Source organism: Clupea harengus, chromosome 21, assembly GCF_900700415.2.
Source record: "Clupea harengus chromosome 21, Ch_v2.0.2, whole genome shotgun sequence".
Classification (NCBI taxonomy): Eukaryota; Metazoa; Chordata; class Actinopteri; order Clupeiformes; family Clupeidae; genus Clupea; species Clupea harengus.
In genome coordinates, this window is record NC_045172.1 from 13922763 (window position 1) to 13938411 (window position 15649).

Sequence of the window (15649 nt, forward strand, 5' to 3'; positions counted from 1 at the left end):
GTGAAATATTGATCATTCCTGACATAGTGTTAATTGGAAGAAGAGGAGTTTGCTATCTCTCTAGCAACATGTGTAGACCCTCCAAGGGCATGCGTTGGAATCTCTTCTCTAAAGATCTTCTCTTGAAGACCGCTCTGTATCTGTCCAAGAAAAACTGATTTGTTAGATGGGTAAGCATATTTGACAGGTAACAGAGACGTTGTCATTGTAAAATCAGTCACTGAAAGGTCTTTATATTACAACTGCAGTATTCGTAGCCTGTGATTGTGGCACCATGACAAAATGTAGCTGGTGAAGTAGTCACACAGCCAGAACACCCTAAAGAGCAGTCGGCACAAATTAATATATTACAGGTTTCATGCACAAATCATGTCGTAAAAAAAAAAGACCTGGAAAACAATAACAATGCCAATAACTCCTGACAAAGATAGAACATGGACAAACAAAGCAAATCAACTCATGTCGGGAATTTGACTGGAGCTGTGGGAACTGAGAGCCTGGAGAGGATGTGTGTGACATTCAAAAGCCCAGCCGACAAGGAGAAAAAGAGGCGTTTCTACCACTGTGCACGTGTGTGTGTGTGTGTATGTGTATGTGTAGTGTGTGAGAAGCCTGGCTGAAAATTCACATGCGGTTGTGTCGAGAACAAAGTGCTTGTGTCCTCTGTGAGAAAAATGCATTTGAGATTTGTGTGAGAGGGGAAAAAGACTATGAGAGAGAGAGGAGAGAGAGAAAGGAGAGAAAGAGAGAGAGAGAAAGCAAGTGAAAAAGAGAGAGAAAGTGAGAGAGAAAGAGAGAGGGAGAAAGAGAGAGAGGAGAGAGAGAGGAGAGAGAGAAAGAGAGAGAAAAAGAGAGCGAGTGGGGGTGGCAGGGGGGATGTACCTGACAGAGAGCCTGTGCAGCTGACTAGAGTCTTTCACATCAGATTGTCGTCAGAGCCACCAGCATGGGGTAAAACTCCTTTGACGGGAAATCAGCTTGAGGAAAAAAAGCGAGGGATGGAAAAATCCCAGCAGAGGAAAAAAACGACAGAGAAAGAGTGAGCAAGCGAGTGCGAGAGAGAGAGAGAGAGAGAGAGAAAAAAAAGAGGGCGAGAAAGGAGGGGAGATGCATGTTATGAAAAGTGCAAGGAAGAAGTCATCGCCTGCCCCCATGTGGTTTGGGCAAGGAAGCAGAGAAGTGACCCACACAAACAGGCTGTGGATTCTAAATGAAATGAAAGGCGAAGACTCACAATGCCCTTGTTCGACACACAAACACACTTCTTCTTCTCCAAATACACACATCCAAGTGTTTTGTCATACATTAATAGAGGACTGATAATATAAAAGCAATGATAATTATATGCCATGTTGAGATAGCAGTTAACAAATTAATATGATGAGCCTGAGGTAGCATGATTCTGTTTACAGTACAAAGCCATTTTAAACTTATGGCTCCTCCACAGCTTGACCTTGACTGATGGCTATTTATCAATGTCTGTCTCAAGCATCCTGAAATGCAGCACTACACTATGCAAACAATGGCAGCTGCATTGTTTGAGGGAGGTGTGGTATCTAAAAAAAAGACAGAAACGGATTGGACTGACAGCCTAAAGCTGCCAATTTATGTAGTTTTCAGAACCTGCAAGAGGCAGTTATGGAGTAAGCGAGTGAGTCTGATGGAGAGAGGGAGAAAGCAACGTCCACAGAGAAACGCTTCCAATTACGAGGTTGGAGCAGCTCAACCACATCGTTTGCATTTTGAAGAACCTCCTCTGTTATGTGGAGCCACAGCACCCCCTACCGTGTATCTGGGGTAACTGCTAGCCTGATTTAATGAAGGTTGGCAATGCGAACATGATTATATCAAGCCTCCAAGATGTTCTTAATCCTCCATGAAATGTGGTGCAGTGTTTAGACACCATCTTTGAATTCATAAAGTGAAGACAGGCAGTCCGGAAATACACAAATGTATTAAGACCTGTAACTAGGTAATATCAGTAGTGAACATAAAATAGTTGCAGACACTGTTAACTCAGGATTCATGTGATGGCATTATTTTTAGTACCAAAAGTTTAGTGGAAATGTTTGTCAAGAAACAGGCTTTATTCTTGCAATGACGTGCATCAAAAGAGAGAGAGGCTTCACTCAAAAGATTCACCGGTCTCATCTGGTCTTCCATTGAAACAGTCCAGTTTTAGAATCCTGCATAGCATAAGGGGTGTCACCCCATAGCCCCGGCCCTCCATGAATATGTATCAGTCTGCTACGTCTGTAGACGGGAAACTTCACAACATTTGCTCACAGATGAAATTGTTGATTAAGGGATCAAGCTGTGAGCAAATGTCTCAGAAGCCTGTATTCATGGGGGGGGGGGATATGACCAAGAGAGGAGGGGTGGTAAAAACACTCACACCACCCTTAAGTAATTTCATATAACAGGAACATCAACCAGAAACTCTTACATTCTAACTTAAGTCCAATTAAAAGCAACAAATACAAGGATTCGTGAGAATGACGAGCACTCCCAAAGGTGGGGATATGTCACTTTTATTGAAATTCAAAAGATGCAGCACTCAGCTAAACACAACCACACAAGGGAAAAAACACAGGATAAAAATAACTGCTGTCCAAAACACAAACCAAAAGATGAGCGCCTTACATGGGAATTATTCCTTGAAAATAAAGGAGTGACAATATAGAGAAAGAAAACATAAAAAAATGGCACTTGCTCTTTTTTGAACATGAAGTTGATAACCGAAGATTATGGCGAGGTTGTTGGGGGGGGAACGGTAACAGGACCACCAGCAAAAAAAAAAAACAGAAGGAAGATGGGAGAACCGAGAGGCCATTCTGTTAGGCCGCTCCTCGGCCGTTTGCCAATCTGGCATCGGTTTACTCTGCTGCATCTCAACCTTGACCATTCACAAAAAAAAACTAACAGACTGAACTGGCTCGCCTTCCTGCTTATGGCAGTATAGGACATGAACCTGGACAGCAGGAACATGGCATCTAATAGGCATGTGCTCGAAGTACATAAAAGCTCTTTACTGGAGAAACACACAATTCATACACACAAGACCTACAGGGCCTGGCTAAGTGGGCTTCATTGCCAGAATGGTCAAAATTTGAGATGACAATATGCCAAAGATATCAGATAACCCATAATCCTACAATCAGGGGTCAAATCAGTCTTAGCTTAAACAGAATTCCTGCCACAAATATCTGGCTGACAGTATGATGTAGGCGGAACCCATTGATTAGCTTTGAGAGTACAGAAATGGGTTCCAATGCAGTATTGTGGGTCTGAAAATGGTCTGGGGTACAGGACTAGGAGTTGATCAAAATTTATGTCAGTGAATGCGGTCCTCCAGCCATAAGAAACACACAGTCCCCTTTCCTCACTGTGCCGTATCTAGTAAAACAAAGGGACAGACATTAAGACGTCTTTATAAACATATGTCGAGACGTGCCATTTTCATTAAAGGAACAAGACTCAGACGACGGCTCTCTGTCTCAAGTACCCTGGCTAATCAAGACTTTCTGGCCTGTGAAAATGTCTGCATGCGTGAAGTCACATGTTTTAGATGAGGAGGAATTTGGGCAAAGGCCGGTGGTGGGGTTTATGCTGATGTCCTTTAAGTGAGGGCGTAGACTGGGTAAGGCAGCACTGATAGCCCTCCTTGGAATAGTGAGAGGATGTCCCTCTCTGTTTATGCCTGTAAGTAAGTGTCTACTGTAGAGTAAAAAAAGTAGTTGGAAGAGCGACCAGGTTTAGGAGCCATTTTCACTTCTGACAGTCTTGGCTGCTGGTTCTTCAGTGCTCTTCCCGTTGGCCTCAAGTGCTCTCTTCTTTGGGCTGGTGTGCTCTGGGGAGAGAAGGCACCACAAAGAATAGATTATTAAGAATACAGTGATGTTTTATCCTTTTAGTACCCATTTCAGCATACCAGATCACTTAATTTGACTTAAAAATGTTTTTTTTTTTTTTTAAAGCTTACTTTATATGGGGTCAAACACTTAATTAAGAAAGAAGAGCAAGTAACGACAAGCATCTTAATGAAACGTCTTGGGCCATGGAGATAAACCAACCTTTGCGGTCACCATCGCCCTCGTCATCGCTGTTGAACTTGGTCTTCCTGCCCTGGGTGTGATGGTCTCTTCCTCCTCTGTCCCGACTGCGCCCTCCTCGTCCTCCTCTGCCTCTACCACCACCACCGCCCCTGTGGCCGCCTGGGGGGAAAGAGGGTGGAGAGATGAGCTTGGGTGCAATCTTATGCTACCTCCACACAAATGCGTTTTTGTCTCTGCCCAGACGAGCGTATATGCTCCATATCAGAAATAATCTCCCTCCATACTAAGACGCTTTCCGGAAAGTGGGTCATGTAATAGCGTGATGAATCAGGGAAGGATATGTTGTGACTGATAATACACAGTAAGATTGTTTCGAAGAGTGTCACCCACACTACAATCCCGGAGTTGGGAGCACGGTCAGCAGTTTCCAAAAGACTCAGTTTTAGGGGCTTGATAACTCTGGACGCCAGGCTTAAACGTAGCAAAAGTGAAGCGTTTTAATACAATAACATATTAGTGTAGATGTAGCTTAAATTACTAACATAACAAACTGCTTATTTACGAGTAAACTTGAGGGTAAATTAAGCTTATGATGACCGGGTAAACTATTTCTCACAATTGTATCTCTAACTTCGAGAACTAAATCACAATGTGGGCAGAACACTATGACCATACTTTATGAAGTGACCAATGACCAGATTTAATTAAGACTGGATGTGTAATACTTCCAGAGAGAAAAAAAGCTCCATAATCTTGAAGGACACAAGGTAATGAAGATTAATAGTTTTTATAGAGTTGTTACATTATTTAAAAAGGTCACAATCAGCAATGGGTTTTTCACTTTCGTAGTTGTCAAATTGATATTCAAGTCACTCCTGCAGTCTGGTACCTCTGCCTCTGCGTTTGTTTAGAGTCTCCTGCTGATCTTCGATGATCTTCTTCAGCGTCTCCATCTCCACGTCGCCGTCCAGGACCTCCCACGCCACATCGCTCCCCTTCACCTGAAGCTTCCCCCCTTTCGCTGCCTTCGCTTTCTCCAGGCCATCCTTGGCATTGGACCTGAACAGAATGGTGCCCTAAGAAAACAATTAAAAAAAAAACCACAAAGATGGCATTAGTCCAAAAAAATTAAATAAATAAATACAAATAAATAGCAGAGCCATCCATTTCCAGGTAAAGCTTCCTACAGTCTTACATCAACAAGTGTAATTGATCATAAGCAAAAACGGCATAAAACTAAGTGGACAAAATTGTGCATTGACCCAGTGAATACATCCAGCACTGCCGAAGATACAGCAGTTGCCCATTTCAGCATACCAGATCACTTCATTTTACTAGCACACCTTTTAAAAAAAGCTTAATTAAGTGTTTGACCTCACATAAAGTAAGAAGAGTAAGTAGCAATGAGCATGTTAATGAAACATGAATAGGCTCTGAGGAGTGACATTTAAGCCCAGTGGACGGTGCTGCCCTGAAGAACCTGGCCAGTGACGTGTAGGCCTTGTGCGCTCACCTCTTTAGCGCCTCTGGTGAAGTCAATCCACTTGATCTCGGCATGGCCGGCGAACAGCTCATGAAAGTCTTCCCGAGAAGTCCCGCCCAGGTCCCCCTTGAAGCGCAGCAGGCAGCCTTTCTGCTCCTCCAGGGATTTCTGTTAGCCAGGCAGAGAGGCAGTGTGAGAAAGCGCCTCACTACACACACACCCACGTCTGTATTTACAAAACAGTCATAACAAAGCAACCCTCACCATCTCCTCCTCTTCTGCTTGTTTCTGTTTCTCTTCCTTGTCACTGAAAGGGAAAAGTTGAAGCGACATGATGTATGTTGAAGGGGCAAGCAATGTGAAACGATCCCAAAGGTGTCCCATTCTCAAGGTGAAGAACAAAACTTACCCCTTAGCTTTGGCCTTGGCTTCTGCTCGCCCGTGTTTCCGGTCCTCCTGTTTCTTGGTGAAGTAGTCATCTCTAAACCAACATGGGACAACACTCTGAATGCAGTATTCACGCCACTTATGAGTCATCTCTAAACATTACAGTATGAGTGATTACAATATCAGACTGGCTAAATCAATACAGGATTAGGAGTTCGATAGGAACTGGTATTAAATATCTAGTTAGCAGACAAAAACAGCTGTGGATAAGACGGAGGGGATAGCGTACTTCATGAGAACAATCATGTCGTTATCTTTGAACTTCTTGACATCGTCGCGGGCAACAAATTGCTTGGCGGATTCCTCTGTGTCCATGGCAATGAAGATGGAGCCCTAAGGACACAAGTTTGTAGGCTTAGCCACTTAACACTCTTCTGAGACATTACATGTCAATAGCATTCCTGTACAAGACCTCCACAGCAAAGTTGAAGCAGACATTTTCAAACTACCTCACAAATAACCCTATGACCTTCCACCTGTGAACTCTCACTATTCCAGGTGGACAAGACATAGCAGTATGATCCTCAGAAACAAATCGTACTTTGAAAGTCTTCAAGGGTCCTTTTCTCATGTGGATGTTCTCGATTGTTCCTTTGCCACCTAACCATTCCTTGATATCATCCAGGCCGGTCTCCAAAGGAAACCCTTTCTGTAAGGACAGACATAATAAATAAGTGAAAAACAAAGTTCTAAAAAGCTCTCCCTAACATCAACCATACAAACTCAGAATACTTGTAGATTCCACAACAGCGTACTTATAAACAGTTCGATAACAAAATAAGGTTCACTCACAATGTAGACAGACTTGTGCTTGAGGATATCTTTATACTCGTCGTTCATCTCAGGGAGGGGTTTGCTGGGGCATCGGCGAATTTTGGTTTTGTCTTCGCTGACCTCCAACAGACCCGATTTAGATTTTCTCAGAGCTTCCACAATGACTGCCTCCTCTTTTGTTAAAGTCTTCAACCTACATGTCAAAAATGAAGGTTAAATCTGCAATTTATACCTGACTACAACTGACAAGATACACAGAAGTTCAAAAATGTCACTAGTAAATCACTGCTATGAAACTTAGACAACTATATAGAACCTTCTACTTGCATTTTGTGAGCGACATATCAGTGGATGGTTATTCAGCCCAAAATTATGAAACAAATTTGCATCTGCGTGATAGCAGTCCTTTACATAAAAATCACATACATGCCTTGCGATGGTATTAAATGTACCTGTTAAATTTCAGCATCGTCTCCAGTGTTACCCATCCATCATCTAATTGAATCTGTTCCTTCAGGAACTTGTCTCGGACGAGATTGTGGTCCCCAAAATAGTACTGAAGGCAAAAATAGCACAATGTCACTCAAAACTTATATCATAGAATACAATGAGAGGGTAGAGCTCAACACATTATACCAAGGTCAAACTTGACAGTCAGATTACAGTTAGGTTACGCTGAACGGTTGACAAAGTAGGGCGGTTGAAAAATGTGTTTATCAACAGATTTTAGGAAGGCGGCGTTGGCATTTAATTTCTGTTACATCATCCACGGCATCCGATGTGCCAGGGCGCATTTAGGTTTATAACACTCTCCCAACACTTGAAGATTGACCTGATAGATCCAATACGTTTTGAAGCATCGGTTTTGCTGAAAAAGAGCTGCCTTTTAACATGTATCCATAAAACAAATATTTTTCGGTTTACCTCGATTTGTTCGGCAACCTTCTTCTCCAACGGCGAAAGCTGTTGATTTTCTGCCATTTCTGCAGGTGTTTGGGAAGATGGATTAGTAGTGAACTGAATATTATCTTTAATACGTTGCTAGTTATGTACACTTGGCAGGTCTGGGGAACATGCCAACGTTGGCGTTAAGAAAGCAACGCTAGCTATTAGCTCAGTCACCAAGGCCCACGTGTTGATGTAGTGCAGAGTAAACATGCACGACTAGCACGAATAGGCCTTTCTACACTGATTAGCTTCAACAAACTTAGCAACGAACGTAAAAAAAACAAATACAGTCAACACTTTGATAAAGTTTTGTTTTTCTCATGCTCCCTGCCGATGCGTTAGCCAAACAACCGACAGACATTCCAGAATTTCACTTGGGTTAGCGGCGCAACGTTACTTCCTGGAAGCAGCAAGCACCGTTGAGTGCCACTTTTGCCAGCTTGATCCCTACCGTTACATCACCTTTATTAAGATGTCGTACTGAGACAAGAGAAGCCATACAGCTTATCCCTCATCTGGTGAAAAGGCTAAGTAAGTCCATAGCTTGTACTCTTAGACTGAATCATGACATGCACGTTTTCACCCTCCTCTGAGTGCACGTTTCTTCACCACGCTGTGGTCAGTGAAAATGCGCTACGTTGAAAATAAGAATGAATGCCATGCCAGTGTACAAATAATCACGAGGGTAGCATCATACAGCTATACAAAATATATTAATTTTCATACTTACTTTAAGTAGCGGTATGTCTCGTGGAAGTTGAATGAATCACCGACGTTTGCCGTGAATTTCTCCCATAAACCAACGCGCTGTGCCGGTGCACGTCATATGAGGTCTGCGAGAGCACTCCTATCGGTCATTTCAAAAACTGAACCAACGATTTTCAGGAGCACATAAGGAGCAGCAAAAAAATATTTATTTTCACACAACTTCATTCTGCACACCTTTCAATCATGTTTAAATATATAAAGAAGTTCCCAAACAGACTGACATAAGAAAAAGAGTTACATAAAATATTAAACATGTCCTTCATCCAGACAGACAAAACAGCACACTCACATATTCATTCATTCACTAGCTTATATCCCTGGATGAATCCTGAATAAATTGTGGTCTCGCAGACAACACAACCTCACAGATTACATAAATTGTCTAAAAGCCAATCTACATATCACAACTCATTTACCTTTTTTTGTATTTAAAGCCTCATCTTGTTGTAGAGTCTATGTTTGAGTTCGCATTTATAAAATCACAGCAGGACATTCATTACATATTATCCTTTGAACCATACAAAATATGCATAAAATATCACTGGTGAAAATAAATAAAAATAAATAATATTATTTATGTTTGAGGTCTGTTGTAAAAAATGTTCCCTGAGTTTCATACCCTGGCCATTCTTATTCTCTACTGTCCATTCATCCTTGGTTGGCACACAAATCTGGCAGTGTCTGGTCTCTCAAGATGGTTTTAGCTGGGTATCAGCTAGCCCCTGCTGGTCAAATGCTGTAATTAAATTAGGCTACACGGGGGAAAAGTGAGATTCCCCATAGAAAAGGTTTCTTTTGATGAGATTGAGCATTTTCAATACAAACTTTCAGTTTCTGACATAGCTATATATTATATTTTTCATCATCATTTTGGCCCATAACATGAAGTGTTTAAACCATCAGACTAGTCATCATGTATGGAAACTAAGTGTCCTTTCAGCATGGAAGGAGGTGCCCTGCTTCCATTCTTGCTAGGCTGAATGCACTAGCCAGGGAACTCAATGTGAGATGAGAGTGAATGGCAATTGATCACCCTCTCCAGTTCTATACCATACCTCCATGCTTTTACTCGCCCATATATCCTGGTGGACATTGCACCTACAGATTGTAAACACAGACACAACCATGGGATCTTGCCGCACTGGGAAGCGTACCCACAATCTCCCAGGTGTCGTACTCTGGGTCGTACCACTCCATGCTGTGCAGGTATGTGCCTTTGGTGTACGAGTAACCGCCAGTAACGTAAACAAAGCCATTCAAGGCCACAGCACCACACTCCATCCTCCTCTCCTTCATGTCAGAGAGTTTGATCCACTTGTCTGTTTTCGGGTCGTAGCAGTCTGTCACAGTAGTCTGGCCCCCTACCACATAAAGCCTGTTGTTCAGCGAGACTGAGCAGAGGCCGTACTCTAGAGGAAGACACAAACAACAAGCATGATTAATAAGTATTATTAAATCTGTTGAGGCTTAGCACATTCAAACTGAAAGGCTTCACGTACCTGGGTGGGGACAGGTGGTGGCAATGCTCCACTCATTCAGATCTGCCCTGTACATCTGAATCTTCTCATATGTGCAGCTTCCTTTGTAACCGTAGTGACCACCTGTTACATAAATGTTGTCACGTAGAACACATGCAGTGCCATTCCCCACACCTACGAGAGCAATGGGTCAACATGTATGTTTAGTACATTCAAAATGAGGACTGAAGACATCCCATCAATAATACTGAATAACATTGACCTTGTGTAATCATTAGTAACAGTTAGTTTAGGTGTAGTCATCACCATTTTCATTCGAATCAACAGAAAAGGTAACACATGAAAAGGCAACTAAATAACTCATGTGGATTACTAGAATTACTAACAGCAATACATCTGGAAGTATAAAAATCCCTGTTCAGACAGCCTCGTTCAGTACCTTGGATCATATTTGCCACTGGGAACCACTTCTTCTTGAGTGGGTCATAGAACTCAGTCTCAGCAGTAGGAGCTCCTCCTCTGTAGCCGCCAATGGCATACACACACCCATGCAGTGCCACAGAGCAGTGGTAGTAGCGAGCCCCCAACATGGGGCATCCAGGTGTCCACTCATCCTGGTCGCTATGGTACACCCACAGTGCATTCAGGGCCTCGACTATATCCGCCCGATAGCCCCCAGAGACATAGATGCTTGGCCCCAGCTGGGTGACGCTGTAGCTCTCTCGGGTGTGGTCGGGCATGTCTGTGCCCTGAGCCCATATGTTCGACAGTGGGTCCCAAACATGGACCTCGGAGAGTGGATGCCAGTGGTAGCCTCCGATTATATACATGCTGGTGGTGGCCTTCTTGCAGCTCAGACCTATAATGGTGAAACCGGGCATGAGGGAGGAAATGACCGCAGAATGGATCCGCTCTGGCTCACTCAGGTCCGAGCAGATCCTCTGGGACTTTAGGATGGTTCTGAAGAAGTTCTTTTCATCCAGGTCCATATTTATGCAGTGCAGCAGGGCCTGCGTGTGGCCCAAACGAGTCAGGGCACTATGACTGACCCACTTGATCAGCGCGTCCACCAGAACCTCCTGCCTCTTCACGTTGAGATTCTTGGTGGAGAGGATGGAGTGAAGGTGGTCAAAACTGACCTCTAAAAATTCCTCTTGGCCAGCAAGCTCCTCAAATTGGAAGAGCACCATTCTGCGTGCCTCCCTGTCTAGACGTGTGCATGCATGGAGCTCAGCGAACGCTTGAATGCCCAGACAATTATCCACATCCAGAAGTTGCACCAGGAACTCCTCACATGCAGTCTTTATCGGTCTGAGCTGCAGCATGTTTGCAGCCTCCAGAAGCTTCTCCACGTTCCCCTGGGTTATCGTCACCATGGATGTGTACATAAACTCTATGAGCATGCTGAGCACTTCGCTATCCATCCCTGGCAGTCGCACTAGGCCGTCAGTCTTCTCGCGCATGTCAGCAGTAAACATCACTTTGAAAAAGGGGATGCGCGCAGCTAGAGCTACTCTGTGACAATGGAACACTTGACCACTGTCGCACTGGAGGGTAACATCTGTGAAGAGCCCATCGGTGTAAAACTCCCACATTGAGTCCAAGAACTGTGCCGGGTGTGAAATATCCTGGAATTCATAGGTGTAACCCGCTTGCCCCTTTGCAGACATTGTGTACACTGTAAAACAAATGGGAACCATTCCTAGTTAAATTACAGCTTTAACCTCATAAATAAATAATGCTCCTGAAAAATTAACAACTAGGCTGGATTTCATGTGTGGACCAAGTGCACAGCACATGGCAGGAGAGCCCTTGTATTAGGTGTCTTTATGGAACACAAAGGGAGTTAGAGAGCATTTGTCTTATTCTAGAATAGCTATTGCTATACAAATGAACTGGATTTACCTTCACATAAATACCTTTTTCATAACTATATGATTGTGGCCTTAATTCCTTTTCATTGCCTCCTTCATCTGAATCAGATAACCAAACTGGCACAGATGATCAATCAGTGAATGTCGGGGTGTGGCATTAAGCGTCTTTGTTAGTTGTTGAATGGCAATACTAAAGGAAGGTGGTCTGAATGGGCAGCCTTCATGTTGGAGAGTGCTCTGTGTACACTATTTTAGTCATAACTGATAATGTGAACAAGATTAGAGAAGGTAAAGTGCAAAGCACCAAAACAATTTCCCAATAGCGAAAATTTAAATATCCCCAAAATGAATTGCTAATTGTTTCCCCGTTATTTTAACACCTGCATTTAACATGATAAAATCGCCTGGTTTTAGTAACGACCCGGAAAGAACACGAGGGCCCCTGGAGTTTTGTGGAAATTATTCTCCCAGACCAAGTTAAATAAATGTCTCCCATGTAAAGTTATATTAACGGCCGAAAACCCAACAGGTTGATGATCAGTGATACGGGGAGAAGAAGCCATCAGCAAAAGTGTCCTCTGTGTTCTCCAGGATCCCAGCGTATGAAAAGATGCTGTTGGCTGGCTGATCGACAAATCTGTTCGTTCTTACGGTGTTTGTATTTTCCGTCTATCATTCCCCTTTGCTGAGTCTTGGGTCACACAGACAGAATTTCCCTCAAAGAAAACTCCAGGTTGATAGAAAATGGCATCAAACACTACCAGAAAGTAAGCTAGTAGCCTATCTAAGCCTAAGTGCCTATCTAGCCTAAGTGCAGTAACTTGTGATTTTGGCGACAGTAGCTATGACTACTGTCACAGAGCCTAATCTAACACTGGTTACGTGCATTGTAGGAACAGCAGCTCATGTTGCTTTCATATGATATTGGTTTAATTTGGTTAATGTGTTTAAGAAACTCACTGAAAACACGGTCGGATTTTGTTCAGTACACTTTTCTTAATGTAAGTGATGAGCCTATCAGTAACCGCTTCACAAAAGTAAAGCATGATTGAATAGTAGCTATGACAATTCTATGGAAGTGTGTATTGCATCTCCTAATCCTGGGAGTAGCCTAAAATCAGCCTACTACGTTGCAGCTACATCTTCATTCCTCTTCATGTCAGGGGAATGCCTTGCAGTAACCAACAGACGTTGATCGTAAAACTAATTTAATTCACCACCCTTGACTGTTGCTTCCTTATTGTTTTACACATCACTCATTCAGTAAAATGCATGCTCTCATTCCTGTTACATTCAGTCTGAGCGTAAAACATGTAATAGTAGCTATGTGCTCCTTCACTATGCCGTAAACACTGATGGTTTAAGAGCACATTAAGCTACTACGACGTCCGTGGTCTAAACCAAAACAAAAACATCGCTCACAATAGGCTACCGCCTCCCTACCTGCGGTCTCCGTCGCCTCCAAAATGACTTCAAAGATCATCGCCAGCTCCGAGAATGTCGGTCACAATCATCATGACTGTAAGCGTTTGAGAGGAATGTGTAAGCAAAGGATATTTAGCCAATGTGTCGGTATCCTGCGTATGCTATATATGTGCGGCAGAACACCAGCGGATTGCATATATTGTCATTCTGGGATGCGCCTGATCTGATGGCGTTGCACAATAGCGCTCTGCACACACTCACGACACAATATGTTGGGGGTTGTGCCAGTTCAATAATCTGACCGCGACCGACCATAAATGTGTGACCTTTAAGCTGATACAGACCTGACACACACACAAACAAACGCCATTGGCTACAAACTCCAACAATGTAATCAATATGTCCAAGTTGCATTATTCCGGCACAAACACAGAAAAGGGCCAGTGGGTTCTTATACCAATCAAGTTATCATTACAAAAAAAGTAACTTTGATTACTCATCATGGCCGGTAATTGATTACAATTGCCTATGTTGGTGCAGGTAGTGCCATTTTGTCAAGACACTAGGATAACCTCTGCTATGTCCTGCCGAACTCCAGTGAGATTAGAAACGAAACGTTAAGACTGCCTTTTGTAGTGCTTTTCCTGCTTGTCAATGCTCAATCTTTCTGTCGCAATGTTTACAGGAACAATGAAAGCCATCGTGTCTATACAATGTTCTGATGTAGACTCGCTGTCTGATTCATTTGCGCAGTCGAAGCTTTAGACTGTACTATTTTGGACAATCTTTGACCACACGTCTTTATATAATTACTTTTTTATTTTTATTTTTATTTATATTATTAAAAAGTGAACACAGATCACTGGTCAAGTATGGACCCGACAATGGCAGGTTAACCACCATCAACAATAATAAGCAATGTAAATTCAACCACATGCAAAATAGACAGATTTGCACACTCTCAGGGAAGAGAGCACATTGTTGTTCATTAGACACGTAATGCTTCAAACGAGTAAACAATGAAAATAATATTTTTGATACCAAGGATTAGGCTATATGTTCTGATGAATGCATCAATAGGCTAGGGTGCTTTGCAATTGTAAGTAAACAGATGATTACTGTTATTTTGGACGTGGAAGTTTACTGCTTCCGTGCTGTTCGGATGTGAGCAATATCAAAGATCCTCTGTACTCCGGCTATATCACTTTGACTGGCAGGGTGTCGCAGCTCTATTGGATGAGCGCTTTGAGTTCACTGAGAATTTCCGTGGCACTTGTCCACGCTTGAACGCGCGGTTTTAATGCTGTGCCATCCTTGGTTGCAACTCCGGCCAGCAACAAACGCTCCAAAGTGTACCCTTTTCGTGGCATTGCAATATCTCCTTCACGCATAGACTTAAGCGGACAGAGATCATTGCTTCCATCACCGGCATAAATTGTCCATTTATACTCCACACCCGCCTTGTCTTGGGCCTCGATGAAATCCTCCAGAATTTTCCTTTTGCACATATTGATCGGACACTTGACACAGTTGTGAGAATGGTAGCACTGCACTGTTACGTAACCACGGTTGTCGATACTGGCCGGGTTAGAAAACACTTTGTCAAATGCTGGTCGAATCCCAGCTGCATCTAAGATCCAGTCGATAAACAGCGTATTGGCATCGGAGATAATGATGCAATCGATGTCATTCTTGTGTCCTGAGATGAACGTAAAAAGTTCTACCATGCCATCTGTGAAAGGTATGGTATGCATGACCGAACGAATCGATTCCGGTGTGACGGCTTGATCACCTACGTATGACATAACCCTGCCCATGTACTCAGTCCATCGCCCCTTCTCATAAGTCTTTTTCAGCGATTCTGGCAGGCGCTTGTCGGGGGTGCTTCTAATCACCCAGGTGTCACAGTTTTCGTCCACTATTGTGTGGTCGAAATCGAATACCATAAGTGTCTTCATCCCTCTGCACTGGTCTGTGAAAACATGACAGCATTAATAAAACTGTAAAAAATATATTGTTTGTGATCTACAACTAACATTTAAGTCTGAAGACGAAGGTTATGGTTAGCTAGCTTGCTAGCTAGTACACGAGGAGAAAAGCAAGCTTATCCAAATTACATTTTTGTTAATAGTCGACTAAAAAGGTCCGTATGAAGTGGTGTTGAATATATTCCTGACCCGCTTTTATATATTTAAATATAAGGTCATTTATGTACTGATCATTACTTACACTTTCGAAATCGTGCGCCAACCGACAGCATAGGATCAAAGTAGTGTTTGCTCGCTACCGGTTTGCTTTTCAGTACATCTACTTACGGCACATTGATTGGCCAATATTAACCCCGCCTACTCAAAATCAACCCGTGATTGGCAAGTTACAACATCATTTACTTCAGAT

The 15649-nt window shown here is 42.9% G+C and overlaps 3 protein-coding genes across 4 annotated transcripts; all 3 read right to left on the minus strand.

Annotated features, from left to right (window-relative positions):
* Positions 1–2486: 2486 nt before the first annotated feature.
* Positions 2487–8529, minus strand: ssb (small RNA binding exonuclease protection factor La). 2 transcript variants are annotated; one of them, XM_012840797.2, is made up of 12 exons: positions 8438–8529; positions 7684–7742; positions 7212–7315; positions 6778–6952; positions 6527–6634; positions 6215–6318; positions 5948–6019; positions 5803–5845; positions 5569–5706; positions 4945–5131; positions 4074–4214; positions 2487–3850 (listed from the first exon to the last, which is right to left on the minus strand). In XM_012840797.2, the coding sequence occupies exons 2-12, from the start codon at positions 7738–7740 to the stop codon at positions 3756–3758; spliced, it is 1224 nt and encodes a 407-aa protein (XP_012696251.1). In that variant the 5' UTR covers positions 7741–7742; positions 8438–8529; the 3' UTR covers positions 2487–3755. The 2 variants fall into 2 exon arrangements, with proteins under 2 accessions (XP_012696251.1, XP_031414038.1); XM_031558178.2 differs by lacking the exon at positions 8438–8529 and adding an exon at positions 8170–8350.
* A 70-nt stretch (positions 8530–8599) lies between these two features.
* On the minus strand, positions 8600–13909 carry LOC105911813 (kelch-like family member 23). Its single transcript, XM_012840647.3, has 4 exons — positions 13271–13909; positions 10393–11631; positions 9975–10127; positions 8600–9884 (listed from the first exon to the last, which is right to left on the minus strand). Exons 1-4 carry the CDS (start codon positions 13308–13310, stop codon positions 9574–9576), a joined length of 1743 nt encoding a protein of 580 aa, XP_012696101.2. The 5' UTR covers positions 13311–13909; the 3' UTR covers positions 8600–9573.
* A 147-nt stretch (positions 13910–14056) lies between these two features.
* phospho2 (phosphatase, orphan 2) lies at positions 14057–15644 on the minus strand. The gene is made up of 2 exons (XM_012840623.3): positions 15482–15644; positions 14057–15224 (listed from the first exon to the last, which is right to left on the minus strand). The coding sequence occupies exons 1-2, from the start codon at positions 15510–15512 to the stop codon at positions 14482–14484; spliced, it is 774 nt and encodes a 257-aa protein (XP_012696077.1). The 5' UTR covers positions 15513–15644; the 3' UTR covers positions 14057–14481.
* Between the last annotated feature and the right edge of the window lie 5 nt (positions 15645–15649).